Source organism: Scardinius erythrophthalmus, assembly GCF_964197995.2.
Source record: "Scardinius erythrophthalmus genome assembly, chromosome: 11".
Lineage (NCBI taxonomy): Eukaryota > Metazoa > Chordata > Actinopteri > Cypriniformes > Leuciscidae > Scardinius > Scardinius erythrophthalmus.
The window spans coordinates 24,560,912-24,584,037 of record NC_138231.1 but is presented as its reverse complement, the minus strand read 5'-3'; the positions used below and the strand labels follow the sequence as shown (position 1 = coordinate 24,584,037).

Sequence of the window (23,126 nt, the reverse complement as noted above, 5' to 3'; positions counted from 1 at the left end):
TACCGATTAAACTAGTCCTAACACATTCACTAATGCAATATAACATCAGACACTTCAATCAATAACTCACTCAAATATGACTGAACTCTTTTTCATGTGTCCCATCAATATTTTCCTAAACAAATCTGTCAGGATTTGAACAATTTTGTATTTGACTGATTTTTAGGAGCTGGTATCACATCGGGTCTGTGCAGATTATTGAAACATGCCAACTTACAGTTTTTCTCGATTGTTTACACACATTTTCTGAAAGCATGCCTCATATTCTCAGAACTCTACACACAAATCAAAAAACACACACACAATGGGCAAAACCCCTCAATTATCCTGCAAAATGAAACTTTACATTCAAAACAATGTTATTTCTTCTCAAAATGGTATTTTGTTTTCAAATGACACACACAAACCATGAATAGACATTTATAAGAACCAGTTGAACACTGATGTGCTCAATGTAAAACACTATGATGAATGGAAAACACTTCTCCATTCATCATAATGACTTAGGCCTTTTTTTTATTCAGTGTTACACTTACTACAGACAGTACATACATAAGTGTGTTGTAAAATATTTGAGAATATTGTTTTTATACTCAGAACACACAAATACACGGTAACAAATATATTTACAGTTTTTCTCAATTGTTTACACACAAATACTGGTACTTGAGACACAATGACCACAACATGTAACTCATTCACCAACCCCCTGAACCAATTCTGCTAAACTACAAGCACAATTCCTGCTTTACACTCAGATTGCAGTTCTAAAACACACTTTTTTCAAAACACTACACACAATTCTCTGCTTTTGGCACAATTTTCATGCAGAAAATCTCTTGTTTTCACAAGGAACACACTGCCATTCAAATATGCACACTGACTCATCACATGGGCAAACACCCGTCACACAGTTTTACAATCACTAATCAGAGCTTTAGCATAAAAGGGCAACAGGGCAGCTCTTCAATGGAGCAATGGATGCCAACATTGGGATTTTTTTTTTTTTTTTTACTGTAACTGTATACATTCAATTCTTCTGTTGTTTTGTATGTAGACCACTGTATGTGCAGCTTTGTGTTGGTTGGGATGTACACTGTGTACATTGTTTTTATAAGAAATACTATTGGTAAAGTGGCAGCGGGTGGGATCGCACAGACCAAAATAAAAACAGACATCCCAACACGGAAACACGCATTTCAAAGTAAAATAACTGGCTGTAGCATTGTTTTTCAGAGAAACAAGCTTATTTCCTATAACATATTATGGTATTTTAATATAGTCAAAAATATGTATGCACCTTTTAGGGTCAAAGTAGACGTTTGCCAATGAAGACCATAGGCTGGCATTAGGCAAATTGATTACAAACCTACATAGAATGGTCAAGTCAAGTCATCTTCATTTATATAGCGCTTTTAACAATGTAGATTGTCTCAAAGCAGCTTTACAGAGATAAGCGTATAATTTAAGGTAACAGAGATTGTTTCGGCTTTACAGCAGAGTTAAGTTATTTCCATCTAAAGTTAGTTTTAATTGATTTGGTTCCGTCGCAATGATCATTTGTTATTAGATTAGGGGCCGCTAAGACGACACCATTCTCTCTACACAGACTTTAAACGCGAACCTGTGAGAAACGCTGATGGCGTTCACATGAGCATTTAGAATGGGTTCTATAGTTATGTGCGTTAGAATATACGCAGGTTTGGAATTCCCTACAAGCCAAGCCTAAACAAAATACTTGTCTTTCCTTATAAATTTTGATAAGGAATTTTATTTTATTTGTTGCTTTGGGGTAGACCGCGAGACGAAAAAAAAAACATTCTGAAGGAATGGTGAAGGAAGTAAGACGTTGTTGTCACGTAACTGCTCCGAGACTCGAAGGTGAGATCAAATTGCAGCTTTATTAAGGGGCAATCCAGACACGTAATCCAATAAACAGGCAATGGGTCAAAACACAGGTAGACAGTCCAAACAAAACAAAACAAAACAAAAACAAAAAAAGACAGACAGGGGTCAGAGGCAAGAGAGTAATCCAAGGAACAGGCAAGAAAACCAAGAAAACCAAGAAAACCAAGAAAACCAAGAAAACCAAGAAAACCCTCAGAGTTGCATTGTGACACTAAACAAAACTTTGCAGTGAGTGAAGGGGTGAACCAGGCTTATATGGGGTGAACTAAACAAGATAATGAGATACAGGTGAATGTGATAATGAGTGCTGATGAGTCCAGGCAGAGAATGATGGGAGATGTAGTCTGTGAGTGAACGTGAGAGTCTGGTGTGGAGTGCCCTCTGGTGGCTCTCAAGGGCACTCCAGCTGGTGACCGTTACAGTTGTGCACTTCAATCTTCGAAACTTTGCACACCTTTTACATTTGCAAATAGCTATATGACATTACATGAAAGGTAAAATCTGAAAAAAACATAATAGGGGCATTTTAATATTAAATAAAGGGCAATTATTATATTGTATTTATGTTGCCTCTAAAATGACTTTCAAAGTGTTTAGAATTTCTTTTTTTGGTTACACCTTATTTGAAAGTGACATAGTTACAATCAATCCCTCCAGTTTTTCGCGATTCCGCGATTGCTGAATACAATGCAAAATCAACAAAATCTCGCATTTTTTTGCGATCCTGCATAATTCCTAATTCAACCGCAAAATAATCACAAAAATGAAAAAGACCTCACAAAACATTATATTATAATCACCCAATTGAAATATCTCTAGTTTAATTAAAGTTTCAATGCATTTTTACGTGGATACAGATGTTGCGGGAATAGGGGAAACTCCTTTTCCTCGATTTACTGAAGCCTATAATGTAAAACGCATTTTGCAGCTGCACAGTGAGTGTCTCTCTCACTCATTGGCTGTGCTGCGGCAACTGCACATCCAATGGCGTGGGCGCCCCCTTGGCGGGCTCTGACGTGTAATGGCGTAATGCTAGTTCATTGGCGCACACGTCAGAGCCCGCCAAGGGGCCGCGGCTTAGCTTAGTCCCCGAAAAACGCTGTTTTAGCAGCAACGACTGAAGCGACAACTTGCCAGGTTACTATAGTGCGGCCGGCTACGCAATACTCGTTCCCTACTCTCAGGGAACTGAGGTTACGATAGTAACTGAGTAGTTCCCTTTCGAACGGTCACTTCGTATTGCGTAGCTACACGAAGTGGGGACGCCACGCAAAACGCCGCACTATAAGTGAACTGGTCGCTCAGGTTCGTTCTCGTGTTACGCAGCAAGTTTGAGCTTCCGCAAGGACCAATGAGGTTCGTTCTCGTGTTACGCAGCAAGTTTGAGCTTCCGCAAGGACCAATGAGGTTCGTTCTCGTGTTACGCAGCACGTTTGAGCTTCAGCAAGGACCAATGAGGTTCGTTCTCGTGTTACGCAGCGCGTTTGAGCTTCCGCAAGGACCAATGAGGTTTGTTCTCATGTTACGCAGCAAGTTTGAGCTTCCGCAAGGACCAATGAGGATCGTTCTCGTGTTATGCTGCAAGTTTGAGCTTCAGCAAGGACCAATGAGATTCGTTCTCGTGTTACGCAGCAAGTTTGAGCTTCCGCAAGGACCAATGAGGTTCATTCTCGTGTTACGCTGCAAGTTTGAGCTTCAGCAAGAACCAATGAGGTTCGTTCTCGTGTTACGCAGAACGTTTGAGCTTCAGCAAGAACCAATGAGGTTCGTTCTCATGTTACGCAGAACGTTTGAGCTTCAGCAAGGACCAATGAGGTACGTTCTCATGTTACGCTGCAAGTTTGAGCTTCAGCAAGGACCAATGAAGTTCGTTCTCGTGTTACGCAGAACGTTTGAGCTTCAGCAAGAACCAATGAGGTTCATTCCTGTGTTACGCAGCACGTTTGAGCTTCAGCAAGGACCAATGAGGTTCGTTCTTGTATTACGCTGCAAGTTTGAGCTTCAGCAAGGACCAATGAGGTACTGCAGCTCAGGACCCCTCAACTCAGGATTTACACACAGTTCTACAGTATAAATTACTACATCTGTTTTAAAAGTTAATTTGATGAGAATTTCCGAAACAATCCGAAACAAATCTGTTGAATTTCAAATGATAATTTCTAAACTTTAGAAAATGTCTATTGTATGCAAGAAAATTGATTCAAACATTGTTTTTAAACAATGCTTTCATAATGCACACAATAGAGGGTGAAAATCATCCAAGAATGGGACTCTGGCTTGATTAATGATCACTCAAGTCAGTGGAAAAGACCCTGGCACCAGTCCATACATACACACACACATTTCCTTCCCACCTGCTCCTTCCTCTGGGCCTTCCCTGGCCTTCTTCGATCACTGGGTCTTAAATCACGAAAGAAACACACACACATAAACAAACTCAAGCAGCACACACAGACGTATCTCCTCGCTCTATTAATGTGCCATCTGCCAGGGAAAGCTGTCCAAGCCTGCTAACAAGACCCTGACAGATACCCCTCTCATGGCCCACTTCTCCCAGTAGGTGTGCCTGTGTTCGAGAAGAAGACACCCGGACACTGCTGGGGTCAATGATGCATAGGGGTCACTGTCTCACCCCTGCTTTTGTGTCCATAGACCCTGCACAATCTGCCTCTCCTTCACACTACTCAAACTAATTTCAGCCAAAGAATCAAACAAAGAAATGGGCCTGATTTTCTTCCCTTGCTTTGTTAAAATAGTGTTAACAGACTTTAAAGTGCAAAATGTCACAGATAAAGTTGTAGTTTATTGACCACAGTCAGCGCAAAGGTCATGTGGTCAGAGTTACACGGATGAAAGAAATTACTTTTATTCAGCAAGGACGTGTAAAATTGCTGAAAATTTAAAGTAAAAACATTTATAATCTTACAAAAGTTTTCTATTTCAAGTAAATGCTTTTCTATTGAACTTTATATTCATTAAAAAAAAATCCCAAAAAATAATCAGCTCTGATTTCAATATTGATAATAATAATAAAAGCATCAGCATATTATAATGATTCCTGAAGGATCATGTGACACTGAAGACTGGGGTAATAATGCTGAAAATTCAGCTTTGCATTACAGGAATAAATTACATTTTAAAATATATTAGAATTGAAAACAGTTATTTTAAATTGTAATAATATTTCACAATATTACACAGTCTTTTTGACCAAAGAAATGCACTGACCCCAAACTGTATATACAATATTTAAAAGGTACTGTACATACAATATTTAAAATCCAAACTCATTTTTGTGAAATGTTTTGATTTAAAATTCTGTTTGTGAATGCCAATAATTGGTTTTAATATTTTGTTATCTAACTTAGTGACATTCATTTTGAAATGTGGTGTAGGTGTACAAATATATTTTAGGGGTCACCGTATCAATCTCACAATCTCAATGAAAAGCTGGACAATACACTTTGGGATAAAAGGTGTCTGCTAAAAGAAAATGTATGTGCAAATGTAGAAATAGAAAAACACTGCATTAATACATTGAAACAGCGATTCTGTGATAATGTGGAGAGCTCGGAGAAAAAGGCTTTGCTAATATGAAATGACATGGAAAAGTGGAGCGCTATTATCCCATTATCTACTTCAGCAGAGCAACGGGATGAAGAGCTGATGAGACATGAATTAAATTAAATTTATAGACAGTGGAAGATGAGCACTTTGTGTGTGTGTGTGTGTGTGTGTGTGTGTGTGTGTGTGTGTGTGTGTGTGTGTGTGTGTGTGTGTGTGTGTGTGTGCGCGTGCGTGTGTGCGTGCATGCGTGCGTGTCTGTGACATCACAGGGACATTTCAATAACTTGCTGGTTGATTTTTCTGACAAGGCAATTGGGCACTTAGCTTATCAGCATGTTTGCTGGACTGAGGCTGGCTGTTTGTTTAACGTGTGTGTGTGTGTGTGTGTGTGTGTGTGTGTGTGTGTGTGTGTGTGTGAGTGAGTGAGTGAGTGAGTGAGTGAGTGAGTGAGTGAGTGAGTGAGTGAGTGAGTGAGTGAGTGAGTGAGTGAGTGAGTGAGTGAGTGAGTGAGTGAGTGAGTGAGTGAGTGAGTGAGTGAGTGAGTGAGTGATAGAAGACGATACAAATCTGTGCTGATGTAGTAGTGACCTTGATAGTGAGTCCTCGGGGAGTACGCACTAAAGAGAGGGTCGTTTTCACCATACACACATCCAAAACTACCTCCCTTTCTGACTCTGTTCCAAAATGTAGTGAGGTACCTCTTGATAGGCTGAGACCTTTTTTAAGGCAGCATCCTAACTGATATAGACACCCAGAAATTGGGTCACATACTTTTACCGGGAGGGACGTTCTCCATTAGCTTATATTATTTGAGATTTCAGTAAAACTATTGACCCAACTGCAAACAAAAAAGAAATGTGATGCAAAGTCAGTGTACGCCTGCAGCTATGTGTGCGAAGCTATAAAAAGGACAATCACTACTTGACAGAAGTAAGTGCTAAATGCACTTGAGATGCAATCACTTTGACTTTGTCTCACTGGCATACAACTTCAATGCCTTGGTTTTTAAAAATAAACACATTTAAAACGTCACACCAACGCAAATAATGAGATATTGACTGTACATAAATATTTGAAGATTTGGACAGACTAACAACCCAGACAACAACATAGTGTCAGTCCAGAATCTGGGCCGTGTGGAATCCATGTGTACCAGATGTGGGCCAGATCTGGGCTGACACTATGTTGTTGTCTGGGAATTCAACTTTGTGGTTTAGATATTGTAATTAGCTTAGTAAGAAATATAGTGAAACAAATGTGCACCAATGAAATGAATTAGAAACTGACTTGTACAAAGCAAACAAATATAAGTCAGCTGATGCTAGCTTGATCCTCCTTGATCCCTCCCCTGCTGTCAAATGTAGAGTCTGTTTGTCAGGGCTCTGATACAACTCACACAAAAGGTTTGATTCTTTCACGTCCATCTTTGTTTTCCATTGCAATCTGTCCTTTCTGAGACTGATACTTACTGTACATGCTAAACTGATTAGAATGCAATAAATATTGAGCGGTCTTCAGTTGTTTGGATGTTAGATGCTAAGATATTTGTTAAATTATGTCATGTGAATTTAATATGGATTCCATATTATACAGGATAATGGGCAACCCTAAAATGACAGCTTTGGACAACCAAATCTCATGAAAAAATTAAAATATTTGATGAGTTGGCATTTTCATATTTAATATTTGATTTGTATTACATTTTGTGCAATTTTGTTGGCAAAAACTTTCAAGTGTCTGTTGTCAGTAGTGATGTATGAAGTACAACTCACACAGAAGTGACGTTCAAATCAAGGCCCTTTCTGTTGGTCAGCACGGGTAATTCATGTGACCAACTGAACCTGTTGCGAAATGTGCATAGGGAAATCTTTCGCTCTCATACAAAATTCCTGATTGCTTGGATTCTTGTTAAAACGACTGGATTTGACTCATGAGGCAGAGCGGGCCGAGAGCCGTAGTGGAGCTAATGTTAAAGGGAAATTAATTTTCTGTCATCATTTGCTCACCCTCAAGTTGTTCTAAACCCATATGAGGTTTTTTCTTCAGCTGAACACAAAAGAAGATATTTCGAAGAATGTTTGTAACCAGACAGTTTCTGGTCCTCATTGACTTTCCATAGTATGCAAACAAAAATACTATGGAAGTCAATGGTGTCCATCAAATGTTTGATTATCAACATTCTTCAAAATATCCACTTTTGTGTTCAGCAGAAGAAAAAAAAAATCATACGGGTTTAGAACAACTTGAGGGTGAGCAAATGATGACAGAATTTTCATTTTTGGGTGAACTATCCCTTTAATAAGCGCGTCATCTGTGCCACACACCGGTCTCGAGTCCCACGGAGGAGCTCCACAAGGATAAAAGGAGCAGTGACAACTGTGAATGACGTCTGTGAAGGCCTGGGACATTTTATGTTGTGTTTATATGCGGCAGTCGTCCGGGAGGGGCTGCTTCTTACTTTTGTTGTTTATTTTATCATGAAACTTTACATTGAATGTTCGCTGGTTTCCACCTCCTTCTTACCTGAGCTTGAACTTCATTACAGTGACCAAATTTTAACCTTCAGTGATCATACAAATTTACCACCAATTTGTCAAAAACGTAAAATAGTTGCAAATTAGTAATCCTCATGCACATACAAAACTATAGAGGACAGAGGAGTTTGGTGTTAGCATGGTGCAAAGCACTTTATTTATCGTCCGACACTTCTTTCAGCAGCACTTCTATTCAGCATGTTTCATGCAACATTTACGTGGCGTGAGAAAGTCACATAAACCACGTGAAATCTGATCAGATCAGTCAGACTGAAACTGATTTCCAGAAATATTTTTTTTTCATAAACAAGTTATAAAGTCCGAATTACGAGATTTAAATTTGCAATTGCGAGAAAAGTCAGAATTACGAGATATAAATTTGCAATTGCGAGAAAAGTCAAAATTGCAAGATATAAACTCGCAATTGTGAGTTATAAAGTCAGAATTGCGAGATAAACAAATCCGAAATTGCAAGTTAGAAAGTCAGAAATGCGAGATATAAATTTACAATTGCGAGAAAAGTCAGAATTGCGTGATATAAACTCACAATTTGGAGTTATAAAGTCAGAATTACGAGATATAAACTCGCAATTGCGAGAAAATAAGTCAGAATTGCAAGATATAAATTTGGAATTGCAAGATATAAACTTGCAATTGCGAGTTATAAAGTCAGAATTGCGAGATAAACAAATCCGAAATTGCAAGTTAGAAAGTCAGAATTGCAATTACCTTTTTTATGTTTTATTCTGTGGCGGATACAAGCTTTTATACAAACCACATAATGAATGTTGCTCGAATGTTGCCGTTCACGCTTGCAAAATCTGCTCGGATTTCAATCGGACATGCACACGGATTTGGACCGACAACGAGGCTTGAACATCTTAAAACAAGATTGATTTACTTCAGAAGAAAAATAAAGTAAGATATTAGGATTTAAATAGGAAAATAATTAAATCAAGACATATTCTCTGAAAAAAATATTTTAATATCTTACACCATTTTTAATTCTTCAAGTAAATGTATCTTGTTTTAAGAATCTTTTGATATTTTTAAATGGAAAACGGGAGAAAATGACTGATTGAGAAAATGATTTTTGCAGCGTGAGCAAGCTCATTAGGCTCTGGAGTCTCTGTCTCTGTCTTTGTCTCTGTCTCTGCGGGCCACTGAGTGATTAATGCTGTACATCTGGAGGTCAGCAGAACCAATCACCCATATGACCCACCCGGCTCACACAAATCTCCCTACTGATGACACTATCCCTCTCTCTGCCGCTCTCTTCCATTTATCTCCCTGCTTTGATGTTTGAAGTGGAAAGAGAGAAAGTCATTGGCATCATCATTTTTTTTAAATGAAAAATTGACAGAACATTGTAGGCTAATCATCCTAAGAAATGTGGAGCAAATCTTGCTCTAAACATTGAAATGAAGGTTCCACGCGCATGTCGATTCTTTAGCAATTTTTCCCACTTTTTTTCCTCATGATGCTGGACATTAACTGCAGTCAGAGGGAATCGGGAATGTGTGTAATATGCTAAAAACAGTAAGGGAAGCCCTGAGGTTTGTTTATTCTCATCACTCTAATATATTTAAAGAAGTAAGCATGAAAATAGATGTACAGATTAAGTAGAACTAGCAATTAAAATGCTACCATTTACTCATCCTCACGTTGTTCCAAGCCATGTTTTTCATGGCACAAAAAAATATTATTTTTATAAGCATATTGCATAGTTCATAATAACCAGGTTTGTCAAAATCTATGAAAGACGTCTATGAGACTCATGCTCTATATTCCTTATAATAGCTGTGTAAGGAACAGGCTGAAATGTAATGCCTTATTAACCTTTCAGGAACATATAATATTTCACCCCAAAATTAAAAGAAAAAAAGAATGTTGAGTAAAAAGGTTTGTTTGTTTTTTTACGTTTTTTTCATGACAATTTTTTATTGTAGTGCTAACAGTAATTATATATTATTTAAATTATAAATTAAAAAGTATTTATAGTTTACACTGATAGTCTTGAACGGTTTTAATTCATGTTTATTTATATTGTTAAAAATGAATTGTGGTAATGTTTTACTACCATTTAGAATAAATACAAAAAGGAAATATATGTTAATACATTACAGTGGTGAGAATTTTGAGCACAATGTGAATGCATATGTGTGTGTGTGTGTGTGTGTGTGTGTGTGTGTGTGTGTGTGTGTGTGTGTGTGTGTGTGTGTGTGTGTGTGTGTGTGTGTGTGTGTGTGTGTTCTGATTTTGAGATTAAATGTGACCTGGACATTTTTTTGTTTACAAAGTGAAATTCATTCTGCGTTTATGAAGCAAAAGGAGAGGTGAGAGGTTGTCTGTTCAGCAAGTTTGAAAAAACCACAGTCACTGATGGTTCTTTTCCCAGTTGTGAGGGAAAATGAAACACTACCGTAATATTCATGTGTAACCATGGAAACTCACTAGATTACAGGATTCTGTACTAAGGCGTTGAACAGGACGGGTCATGTTTGTAGGAGGGTGTGTGGAGCTCTCTCTCGTTCTCTCTCTGTCAGTCTCTCTTTCTCTCTCTCTCTCTCTCTCTCTCTCTCTCTCTCTCTCTCTCTCTCTCTCTCTCTCTCTCTCTCTCTCTATATATATATATATATATATATATATATATATATATATATAAATTGACTCTTTTGATGTGCATCTATTCATAAAAAAGACAGGAAAAGCCATCAAGATATATATATTTCTCACTTGCTGGCTTTTCCTGTCTTTTTTTTTTTTTTTTTTTTTTAGCAGTATAAAGAAAAGCTGATTTTTTTTTTTTTTTTTTACTCTTTTGATGTGCATCTATTCATAAAAAAGACAGGAAAAGCCAGCAAGAGATAAATGTATACTGCTAATTCTGTGATTTTGTATGATTTCTACAAAAAAAAAAAATCTTTATTTGATAGTTTAATTTTCTTTTAAGAAACGTTACAGCCTCACTGTGTTGTCTTATTTGCTGAAAGTCTGGTTTGTAAGATTGAGTCAGTGGCCTGAGTTTACTGAGCTGTTTCCTTGGTCACAGATAGCCGGCAGGAAAAAACGTGAAAAAGACTCCTTACACACACACACACACACACACACACACACACACACACACACACACACACACACACACACACACACACACACACACACACACACACACACACACACACACACACACACACACACACACACACACACACACACACACACACAGTGATGGCATATGGAGGAATGGTACTGCATATTTCAGTCTGAAACATCTAACCTACATTCGATCTGCTGTGTGTGTGTGTGTGTGTGTGTGTGTGTGTGTGTGTGTGTGTGTGAGGCAAAACCATCCTTGCGTGTCATAAATGTATGTGTGGAGGAGGAGGTCACAGCTATGCCCACACATTGGCTTTATGAATATGTGCGGAAAGAGACGGCATTCCTGCATTACGTGTCGGTGTGTGTCATTTTTACTTCGTTTATACTTTATTTTAGTGACGTCCATTGGTATTTCCACAGACAAGAGACTACATATATATATATATATATATATATATATATATATATATATTCTGTATCTGTGTGTGTTTACTTTTGTTATTTTTATTTTTTTATGTATTTATTTATTCATTCATTTATGAATGACAGTAGAATTAATTGTTGGATTTTATTTATTTATTTACTACATAACTGAAAATATGATGCAAAAGACCACATTTATGTTATAGTAAGTAATTATCTATAGTAAATTAACTAAAATAAACAATGACTTACAACAACATTTTAGTTTTATCTCAAATTAAAATTCTACTTTAATAGTATAGCTAGCTTTTGTTTATGGTGAAATAAAATTAAAAGTATTTACCTAGAAAGTAACAATTTGGCTTATGTCTAAAGAAAATATAGTAAGCATGGTTTATGGTCTTCATAAAAAAATGTGTCTGTGGGAAAAGAAATAATTTCGATTAATATTACATCAAAATGTAGGCCTAAGGTTTAAACCCAAAGCATAAATATAATTTGTGAAAAACAAATAAATTACAGTAATTTATGTTGTTGTTCTTTAGTGTAAGGTCATCATGTGACCTTTTTGTCTCTTTGTGTGCAACAGCAGCTTTTTAGCCAAGACTTCAAGGTGTCTAGGATTTTTAGTACTCAGGGGTGTACAAAAGTGTGACAACTAGCCCCGGCCTCCCCGTATATTTACACTCACACACACACATATATAAAGCCATCTGCTTGCAGCACACATATAGAGCGACATGAAGATTTCTGAATACTCCTGACTCTCAACACTATTTAGGGGACAGATGTCTCTCTCTCGGTCAGGGTCAGGGTGATGGCTAGTGTTTAGGGAAGAGGTCAGGGTTCAGGGGTTAAGGGTCAGCTAATAGTAATCTACTATAAGAGTGTGTGTACAGACATCAGCAGAGTTCCAGAGCAACACAACACAAATACATTGCACAGGGAAATAAATAAGTCAATATCTAATCAATACACTGTAGACAAATTGAAGTGGTGACAGGTGAAGACAAGTAAAAAATAAAAAAATACGATGTGGCAAATATTCAGACATGGCAATATTCCAAATATTCCACAGTAAAAAAAAGTATATTATATCCACTACAATGTCTCATTATTTTCACAATTGTGACTTTATTTAGCAAACTTGTGACATATCTCTAGATTGTGCCTTTATTTCTTGTAATTGTAATATTAATATTTCCCAATGTGACTTCACTTTTCCAAATTATGCATTTTATTTCTTGTAATTGTAATATGTTTCTCACAATATCCCTTTATGTTTCACAATTGTGACTTTATTCAGCATAATTGTAACTATATTTCACAGTGTGACATAGGGGTGGGCGATATCTCGATATTTACCGATATATCGAGATATTTTTTAAACTCGATATGGATTTTGACATATCGTATATATCGATATATTGTTTATTAATTCTGATTTCGCCACTTTGCTTCTTTTTGCCTTCTCTGTGCTGTGCTCGCCCCCGCCCTCCTCCGCCTCCTTGCTTTTGTTTCCCCTCCCCTCGCGTGTTGTCTCATTCAACCAAGTCCCCCGAGTCCGGTCAGGCACATCAATCTTTCCCCGCCCAGCGAGTGCTTGAAGTGCGTCAGAAACAGCGCGCGCGCGATCAGTTGTTGTTGGTAATTTTTTGTGTAGCGTCGCCTCTCGCCGCATTGCTTTTGTTTGAGGGCGCTTAACACACTCACACTTAACATGCTCCCCTGTAGAAACGGGCCTGGCAGCTCGCGCCAGCTCTAGACACGGTCAAAGTTTCCTGATTGTGACGGATGGCTGAATTTACATGACACATTATAAATTAGCATTAGCCTAAGTTACCTATTCTGCTATAGATACAGTGCCAAAAAGAAGAGAAGAGGATAAAGGTGGATAAAGACAGAGGTAAAGTGATGTAATGAATGAACCGTTTATCTAATTGCATAGTAGTAAGATACTGTAATTTAATGGCAGATATTTTTACCTTAAAGTCCCCGTGAACCGGAAGTTGCAAACGACTTTTCTCCAGTGTTGTGACGTATTTCCCAGTGAAACGGAATATTGAACAGAGGGCAGGGTTTTACTCTAGCGCTCCTCCTCTCCATCTCTGCTCATTACAGACTAACGGTTTGAGGGGAGTGGTTAAGCGTTGCCCAAACCAATTCCTCAAACCTACGTCATCAGAGAAGGTCCTCCAATGCAGAGGGGAGGGGCATTTTCAGATTTTGATTAAAGATTACCATGGTAAAAATTTTTTTTTTTTAAATATTTTCTTGCACGGATTAATTGTTCACCACAAGACTAGTAATATGCGCTAAAAAAGTAAATAGGGTCAATTTTGATTTCATGGGGACTTTAAACTTTATGCTAGCAGTTGTTCTGAGTTCTCCAGAGGCCCCAGACAGTGTGATTTTGTAACAATCATGTCAATTTTTAGATGCATTTGTATCACTTTTTTTTTTATTAATGTTTTACTCTACAGTTGTGCAGTTTTTGGGGGATATATGGCATTTTTTTTTTATTTGCCAAAATTAGTAATGATATTTCTATACAGGTTTATTTAAAATAGTGCAATATGTATTATTTCTTCCTTTATTTTAGTTAAATTATTATTTTTGTATACAGGGATTTTTTTTTTTTTTTTTAATGTCGCAGAAACACTTTGTTCCTACATGAACTGCCTACCTATTTGCACTTCAATAAAAAAAGACTTTGTGGTATTTGGCATATTTGTTTTTGCAGTAGTTTTTGGGGGGTTATTTTTCCTGTAAAGATATCGAGATATATATCGTATATCGAGATATAGCAAAATATATCGAGATATATTTTTTGCTCCATATCGCCCAGCCCTAGTGTGACATTATGGTTCCAAATTGTGACTTTGTTTTTCATAATTGTGACTTTATATCTTGTAATTGCAACTTTTGTTTGTACTTGTAACATTATATCTCACATTATATGCCACTTTATCTTGCACAACTGTGACTTTCTTTATTGTAATTGTGACTTTATTAATTGTAATTGTGACTATGTATCTCACATTTAGGCCTACTTCTTATTTTAAACAGTCTCAAAATCACCTGTTTTATGTTTTACTCTAAGGTTGAAAGAGGCATCTATACAACCTACAAGAGAATATTTCTATGTATATATCTGTATCTTTACATCTCTCTTTGTTCAGTATGTGTCCCGAGCACAGCAAGTTATTATGTTTAATCTCTCTCTTCTGAAATATCATAATGGATGGGAATCATTATACATCAATACTTAAATCTCCAACCTAATGTTTTATTCACTAAAATCAACATATATGTCTCATCCTCATAATTTACAGCCCATTTTTGGTTCGTAATGAGAGCAGAATGCCACAAACACCACTTAAACGATAAATACCCCGGAGCGCACCATCCTGGGGATTAGAGAGATCCAGGCTAAACTCAGGGCTAAAGGTGTGCTCTCATTTCATTGATCAATCTGACAGCTTCATGCAAAATGTGTCAAATTATCTGTTCTTCCGGCTCCATCTGAATCCATTAAAGTGCATGAGGAAGAAAAAAAGGCCCAGCGGGAGGGTAGAATTTAGACTGACTCATACACACTAACACAGTTCCTCCCCGCCTACAATAAAACTGCACACACACACTGTGATTCTCACACATACGCTTTCCTCAGTTTCCTCCTGCCACATCACAGAAGCGCACACACACACTGTACAACAGCATAAGTCACTTACACTGACCTACTCACACACACACACACACACATAGAGAGTCTGAGAGAGACATGCATGAGTAGAATCCCAGAGTGGACACTCTGTGTGTGTGTGTGTGTGTGTGTGTGTGTGTGTGTGTGTGTGTGTGTGTGTGTGTGTGTGTGTGCGTGTGTGTGTGTGCGTGCGTGCGTGCGTGCGTGCGTGTGTGTGTGTGTGTCTTAGATTGAATCTAACTGAAGGTTGTGTTAGTGTTTTGGAAGATGCTTAAGAAGTCAAAACCAAAATGTGAAGCATCTCCTGCAGCACGTGCATTTGTTCGCATAAAATCACAGCTATATGTATTGAACTACACTAAGTATGAGATCAGTGTTTTGTCTTGTCTTTTTGGGAAGAGCAAACCCTAAAAGTATTGTGGTGGTACAATGATATAGTGATAGTATCAGGTGGAAATACAATGGTACTTTGGTATGAATGATCACCATATTGCATGCCAAGGTAATATAAATAACACTACACTTTTAGAAATACAGGTTTAGGCCAAAATATGATCTCATGTTTGGAATCCTGAAAAGGTTCAATATACAATCTTTTCACTTACACTCTTGAAGAATAAAAGTTCTTTATTGATATGGATGGTTCCATGAAGAAAACTTTAACATCCATGGAAAATTTCCATTACACAAACGTTTTTTCAAAAAATGATAACGGATAGTTCACCCAAAAATGAAAATAATCCCATAATTTACTGACCCTCAAGCCATCCTATGTGTATATGACTTTTTTCTTTGAGCCAAACACAATCAATGTTATATTAAAAAATATCCTGACTCTCCCAAGCTTTAAAATGAGAGTAAATAAAGCCTGAGATTTTAAAGCCCAAAAAAGTGCATTCATCCATCATAAAAGTAATCCATACGACTCCAGGGTTTAATAAAGGCCTTCTGAAGCGAAGCAATGCGTTTTTGTAAGAAAAATATCTTTTTTTTTATAGCTTGTGTATTTATAACTTGATAAATTATAATCACCACCGGAACTAGACTCATGTCTGGAAGCCAGTGATTATAGTTTACAAAGTTAAAGCCTCTATTATTTATAAATGTAAAGCCTTCTAATAAAGCCTTTACCCCATGGAGTCATATGGATTAGTTTTATAATGAATGGATGCGCTTTTTTGGGGCTTCAAAATCTCAGGTACCATTCACTCCCATTATAAGGGGCTCTAAATATGAATCCTTAGGTTTTTTTTTTGCTTTGTTTCCCTCTTGTTTTTTGGAAGACAAATACCATGATAGTACCGTGGTATTCATAGAAGTGCCTTGGAGTAACATGAATTTCAGTAGCTATCATGGTTTTACCTACTGTACTACTGTACTACAGTCACAGTGGCACAATGTGTGTCATTTACCTTGTGTTGTTTCCACATGGCGGCCAGGGGCTTCACATCATGTTTTCCGTGTTTGCCCTCCTCCAGACACTGGTAGCACACGGGGCTCCTGCAGCTGGCGCAGTACATGCTGTAGTTCTCCGACTCGTGATCCACGCACGTCGCCTGTTTGCGCGCGGAGGCTGCGGCCGGTTGCGCGATGCCCGCCTGCGCGTGAGTCGGCGGCAGCAGCCGGTGTTTGGCCAGCGGTCCGCGGGACGGGTGGCAGCGCTGCTGGCACGGCGCACAGTAAAACACATCGCACTGCTCGCACATCACCGTGGCGTCCACCGGGTTGCGGTCGCACAGCTGGCACTTGACAGAGGCGGCGCGGCTCTGCTGGTAGCGGGACACGATCGCCTCCAGGAGCCGGTTGCGCTGGAGTCCCCGGAGCCCGCGCTCGTCCAGCGACACGCTGCGGTGGCACAGCGGGCAGGTGATGGAGCAGTGCCGGTGCAGCAGAGCCGGCGGGAACACTCGCACCCCGTTGGGGGACTTCAGGCACGGTGTGTATGAGCCGTAGCCGCTGTCCGTCTCGCTGTACATGCTCATCTTGTCCATGTCCAGATAATCATAGTCCGAGGTGCCGGAGCTTCGGCTCTGCGGAGGGGTCTCTCCCTCCGGGGTCTGCACGATGATATTCCGGGCACACGCCAGGCAGACATTGTGCGAGCACGGTAAAATAATAGGCTCCTTAAAGAGAGAACCGCAAACCGGGCATTTCAGTTCTTCTTCCATCGCGTCCATAAACTCGCTCACACGCGCAGCCGTTGAATGAAATCAGAGCAGCACTACTAGACGCGGACAGCTCCGTTACGCGCTCCGCGCATGCGCACTGAGAGAACGGTTGTGGTAGTTGTAGTCACTCTGCCCACACCCGCCGTTTCAGTTGAGCTCTTAAAAACTACAACTCCCTTAATGCCGCTAATTAAATGCGGCGAGAAGAATTTGTATTATCGTCCCGTATTCCAGGGTCATCGGTTTGAGGGGAAAAAAAGCCTAATTTGCAATTTAAAGAAGCCCGTGTGTAAACAACCCCGTCAAAGGAGGACAGGCGTTGTAATTGTGATGGCATCTGAGAGAGGGCTGACCAGTCGCCTGATTCTGAGAGAGGCCGTAAATAATCAGTGCAAGGAATGTATCACAGCCAGCATCGAGCTGCTTCTGCCCACACAGTCTAATTACAGCACACAATTAATGAGCACTTCAGCGCGCGCACGTCACCATAATCCTACACACACCTTATATGAGGGTTGAATGGTAATGGGGAAATTAGGCTACTGCGTTCATATAAAAATAAATATTGTGTATTTATAGAAGCAGTTATAGTGGGCATATTTTTTCTTGAAATAGGCAAAAGGGTAAGTTAAAGTGGAAGATATTTCTTATGTAGAACACATTGGCTACAAATTATAGTGTAGGCTATATATATTTATATATATGGGGGGGGGGGCATTTTCACTGCATTATTTTATATTTGATTTTATTATTTAAAATTTTAGATTAAAATAGTTTACATTATGATTATGTGTAACATTTTCATACACACACATATATTACTTCTGTCAAACCGATTAACGCCTAACATAAAGGTTTGTCTTTATATATGTGTACATAGGCCTATATGTTTTATGTCTCTCCGTGTCTACTATACATGATACACACATATATATTTATACAAATTTATATATATATATATATATATATATACAAACATATACAGTATTATGTAAACATATGTATATATATATATATGAAGAGTTCAGATGCAAAAGCCTCTAAGTGCATCTGAAATTTTCTTCTAGAATGATCATTTTTATCAAGCTTGTATGTTTATGTTCAGTTATTTCACTTTAATGGCAATGAAAATTACCTATTAATTGTCATTTAAGTGAAATTACTGAACTTAAATATACGAGCTTGATAAAAATGATCATTCTAGAAGAAAATTTCAGATGGCACTTAGAGGCTTTTGCATCTGAACTCTTCATATATATATATATATATATATATATATATATATATATATATATATATATATATATATATATATATATACATACATACACACACACACACACATATATAAAGAGAGAGAATTGAAAATTGAGAGAAAAGATAGAAAATGCATAAATCACTAAATAATTTTCAATAAACTAATGTCCAGTGTAATCTAATAGTAGAACAGTGCAGAGTATTTGGTTTGACAATCAGGGCAGCGACAGCAGACGTTATTGTTCTTTCACACACGCCTGTCGTGTTGTTCAGAGGCGCGAGAGTCTGATCCATGAGATTATGCTGGAGGTTTGCCAAAGGAAAAATCATCTCCTGTCATAACCCAGAGGCTGATGCATAGCCTACCGGATCAAATAACCAGGTTAGATTTTACTGATGCATTAAAGTTCTTGTTTTAAATGCATCGAAGTCTCATATACATCAAACCTTCTCCTCATATTATCATCCTGTCTATGTGTGACAGGAGGGTTTCAAAAACAACAGAAACATAATACAAAAAGGTCTTGTGAATATATGATTAAGCATATGCAGTCTGACAGAGAACAGAAACAGCAGTGTGAAAGAGAAACAGATGAAAGGGGAATATCTTTAATAACTCTGGGTTGTTGTCAAGACTGTGGCTTTGGGATTTTGAACTGAGCCTTACTTTTATTGAACAATTCCCTGTACAGCAGGGGGTACTACATTTACAAGCTCAGGCATCTGGAGCACAGGATCAAATCAACACAACATATTCATGTTAAGCGGGTTTTACGCACCTTGCTTTTTAAAGCAAAACAATGTATTTACAAGTTTATAAACTGTCAAAAGAGAGCAGTAAAAATAAGTGTTTTCATGTCTACCTCAATTTTTATTTTTTGCTTGACTGAAATGACAAATGAAGTGGTATATTCTTTATATGGGCGATATTAATTTCCATTTAGTTTAATAATATACATGTTATTGTAAATGATTAAAAAACAAAAAAGCACAATTAATACAATTATAAAATGTAAGTGTTATACAGTTGCTATTTGTGATTAGTTACTCACCCTTGTTTATTTCAAAACCATATGCTGTTGTTTTAAGACTCTATGGACTAATTTTTCAATAGTTTTTTTAAGGCCATTTTTGAAGCTTAACAACCATTTGAAAATTGTAAGATTTTTCGGAATTCTCCTTTTGTGTTTCATGCATAATAACATGAAGGTCTGACATGAAGGCAAGTACATAATGACAGAATGTTTTATTTCCAATGAACTATTCAGTGAGAGTTGCTGGGAGTGCATCACGACACCAAATATGAGTCATATGAGAGTACTTCATTGTATTTTTCATTGGTTTAAGTTATAAAATATAGATGTGAACCTTTTTTTTTTTTACTGGATGAATGAAATTTTTTTTTTCGGTGTACATTTTTTAATAGGGTGGATGAATTTTTTTTTTTCATTGTAGGGCAATATTAATTTCCATTTACTTTAATAATATACAGTTTATTATAAATGATTAAACAACATAAAGCACAATTAATACAATTATGAAATGCAAGTGTTATAAAGTTGCTATTTGTGATTATTTACTCACCCTCGTTTTATTTCAAACCCATATGCTGTTGTTTTAAGACTTTATGGACTATTTTTTCAATAGTCTTCATTGCCATTTTTTGAAGCTTGACACCCATTTGAAAATTGTAAGATTTTTTTTTATTCTTTTGTTGAACCACCATCATTGTAACATTGATTCAATGCCATTACCATTGATTTTAGATGAAATTTAAAAAAATATGTAGGCTGATTTTTTTTAAGCTTGACGCCCATTTGAATTTTTTTAATTCTCATTTTGTTTTCCCATGTACAACCACAAAGGTTTGACATGATGGCAAGTAAATAATGACAGAATTCAAATTTCCAGTGAGAGTTAGACACCAAAAACGAGTCATATGAGAGTACTTCATGAAATGCATTGAGATTTTAAGCCCTCATTGGTAGTGCATCAGCAGTCTCATTGATCCACATCTAAACAACGGACATGGTGCTGTCGGGATTGACTCTGACAGGCCGAGAGCTCTTCCTCAGATCCTGGAGCTGTTTGGCTGGTTTCCCCACTCCCTCCTCAAACCTCCTCTCCACAACGGGAAGCACCGTCTCGTGCAGGAAGGAAGCGTTCTGCAGAATGAAGGCCTTCTTCTCGCTCTCCTGCTCGCAGCGCAGGCTGTAGTCCACGTGCTGAACCGCCACCAGTATGATCTCCCGCAGGCTCTCCAGAAACACCATGTGCAGCTCTGGGAAGTACAGCTTCAGCCCTTCCTCCAGGAACGCCATCATCTGCTTGGTGAAGGCCACGATGGTGTAGCTCAGGTTGACCCAGCAGTCTTCTCCCGTGTACTGGTCGAACCCGCCGATCCCGCAGCTCCGCATTTCCTCCTTGAGTTTGGCCAGGGCTTCAGGAGTCATCAGGTTCATCCTGCGCCACATCTCCTCAGAGTTGCGATGCTTGGTCGCTTCTATGATGATGTCTTTCTGGCTTTGCAACGCCGCCCTGATGTCTTTCACGAGCAAAGACTGTAAAATGAAGGTCAGGTCCAAGCCGATGTCGCTCAGCTGCTTGCAGTGCTCGCTCGCGAACTTCACGCATTCGGCGGCGGTGGACAAGCTCTCTTTGCTGTCGAACACCTGCTTGCTGAAAGCGTCTACGAACATCTTCATCACCGAACGAGACCAGACCACGAAGGCGGAGTAGCAGCCGGTGTTCCCCGCGAAATCCGTCTCGAACTCCCTAGCGGTTTCCAGCAGGCTTGTGAAGAAGATGTTGCAGAGCTTCTGGATGTATAGCAGCGTGGCTCCTTCGATACGAAGCTGGCGGATGGCGGTTTGGACGGCCGCGGCTCGGTTCTTCAGAAAGAGCTCGCAGGCTTTCGTGGACTGGCCCAGGCGGACGAGCTGGGATACGGCTCGCCGCGTGGCTTTAGGTCCTCCGCGGAGAGAGCGATCGGGCGAGAGCTCGAACACCAGAACCTCCGTCAGCTGTCGAACACGCTCCTCCACCTTCCCCCTGAGATCCTTCACCCGCGGGCTCACCGGTTGCTCCTTCAGATATTCGTTTAGCTTGTCTAGAAGATCAACAGCGCCCTCGAAGTCTCTCTGAGCGATGCACACGTCAAGGTCTTCCGGAAGCTCCTGGATCCATTCGGGACTCAGATCCACCAGTTCCTCTGAATCTAGTGGTTCGTCATCTTCAAATGGGTTCGTGGAGACGTCCTGCCTGACCGGCGACTTCGGCACCTCCTCTTCCTTTATGTGCTTGTCTTTCGCCACTTTGTTTTTCTTCGTTTCCTCCAGGATCTCCAGCCACTCTTTCTTGATCTTGCTGTTCTCAGCTTTGAAGATGCGGCTATCTGGGAACATGAGGATTTTGAACATGTCTTTAATCGGAGGGTTGTCTTTTACGTTTACAACCGCAAAGCTTTCCAGGTCATACAATGCACTGTACTTGTATTTCACAGCGCCGCGTCTGTTCGCCAACCAGGTTGCAATTAACAAGCAATCGTTCATCAGAAACGCATGGACCTTTTGGATCTGCGACATGTTGTCCGCGTCATACTCCAAAAGATCTCCATTGTAGACCAGATATCTTCCGGGGGTTTCCATGATGTTCTTGCATCCCTCCACTTTTTCCAAAAGCGTGGTTAGGGTTCTTTGTTTGACCTCTTCTGTTTCCTTTGGGAAGGCTGTGAGCATTTCTTTGGCTGTTTCGTCTTTGTCCGTGGACAGGAGAGACTGTGTAATGCTCTCCATTATGCTCTTCTGCTCGGTAAGAATGTGACTGAGCTGATACATCTCACTTTCCAGGTATGAAATCTCCTTGGCAGTCTCAATAAACTGCCTGTAGTTTTTATAAACATTTTTCTTCAGGTTTTGTGCGGTTTCGTCGGCGAGTGTTTGTATTTTCTGACGGTGTTCCTGTAAATCTCGGTCCCCGTCGGACTGCTGCGAGAGCTGCTTCACGTACGACTGAGGGTCAAAATTAGGGGATTCCAGCAACTTACGCAAACGGTTTCCAGTGTCTGCCATTTTGTTGGATGTCACGGCGAACGAAGATGTATAAAAGAAACACAAATGAGAATTTAATTCTGTGTTAATCAGCTAGTCATTGCAGTTTAGCTGCAGACAGAGCGCTTCCTCAACAGGACACTCGCGACACCTCCCCGTGACGTCACTCACATCACGTGAAGAGCGAACGTTTCAAAATACACAACAACATAGATTCACGCACTTATATTTGAATTATTTAAAAAATACTAATAAAATGTGCCTCTAGTAGCACGCAGTTGCTTGCATTCGGTGTATTTTACATGCATTTGTTGTCCATGTTAATATGCCTATGATGAGATTTAACAAATAAATAGTTTGATTAAAAAACACACATATTCACGTTTTAATTCATACACTTCATTACAAACAT

At 38.9% G+C, this 23,126-nt stretch overlaps 2 protein-coding genes across 2 annotated transcripts in view; both read right to left on the bottom strand.

Annotated features, from left to right (window-relative positions):
• Positions 1-17,417, bottom strand: part of trim67 (tripartite motif containing 67) — a gene marked incomplete at both ends in the record, with an annotated part of 51,913 nt that extends 34,496 nt beyond the window's left edge. The window contains one exon of the mRNA XM_081378545.1: positions 16,653-17,417. Coding sequence (XP_081234671.1) covers positions 16,653-17,417 — 765 coding nt within the window. The remainder of the gene's footprint in view (positions 1-16,652) is intronic.
• A 1,848-nt stretch (positions 17,418-19,265) lies between these two features.
• exoc8 (exocyst complex component 8) lies at positions 19,266-22,875 on the bottom strand. Its single transcript, XM_081378071.1, has one exon. The coding sequence runs from the start codon at positions 22,733-22,735 to the stop codon at positions 20,681-20,683; it is 2,055 nt and encodes a 684-aa protein (XP_081234197.1). The 5' UTR covers positions 22,736-22,875; the 3' UTR covers positions 19,266-20,680.
• Between the last annotated feature and the right edge of the window lie 251 nt (positions 22,876-23,126).

What these genes read in the sequence shown, in the direction of transcription:
- exoc8 (XM_081378071.1), bottom strand. Translation starts at nt 22,735, where the DNA reads ATGGCAGACACTGGAAACCGTTTGCGTAAGTTGCTGGAATCCCCTAAT.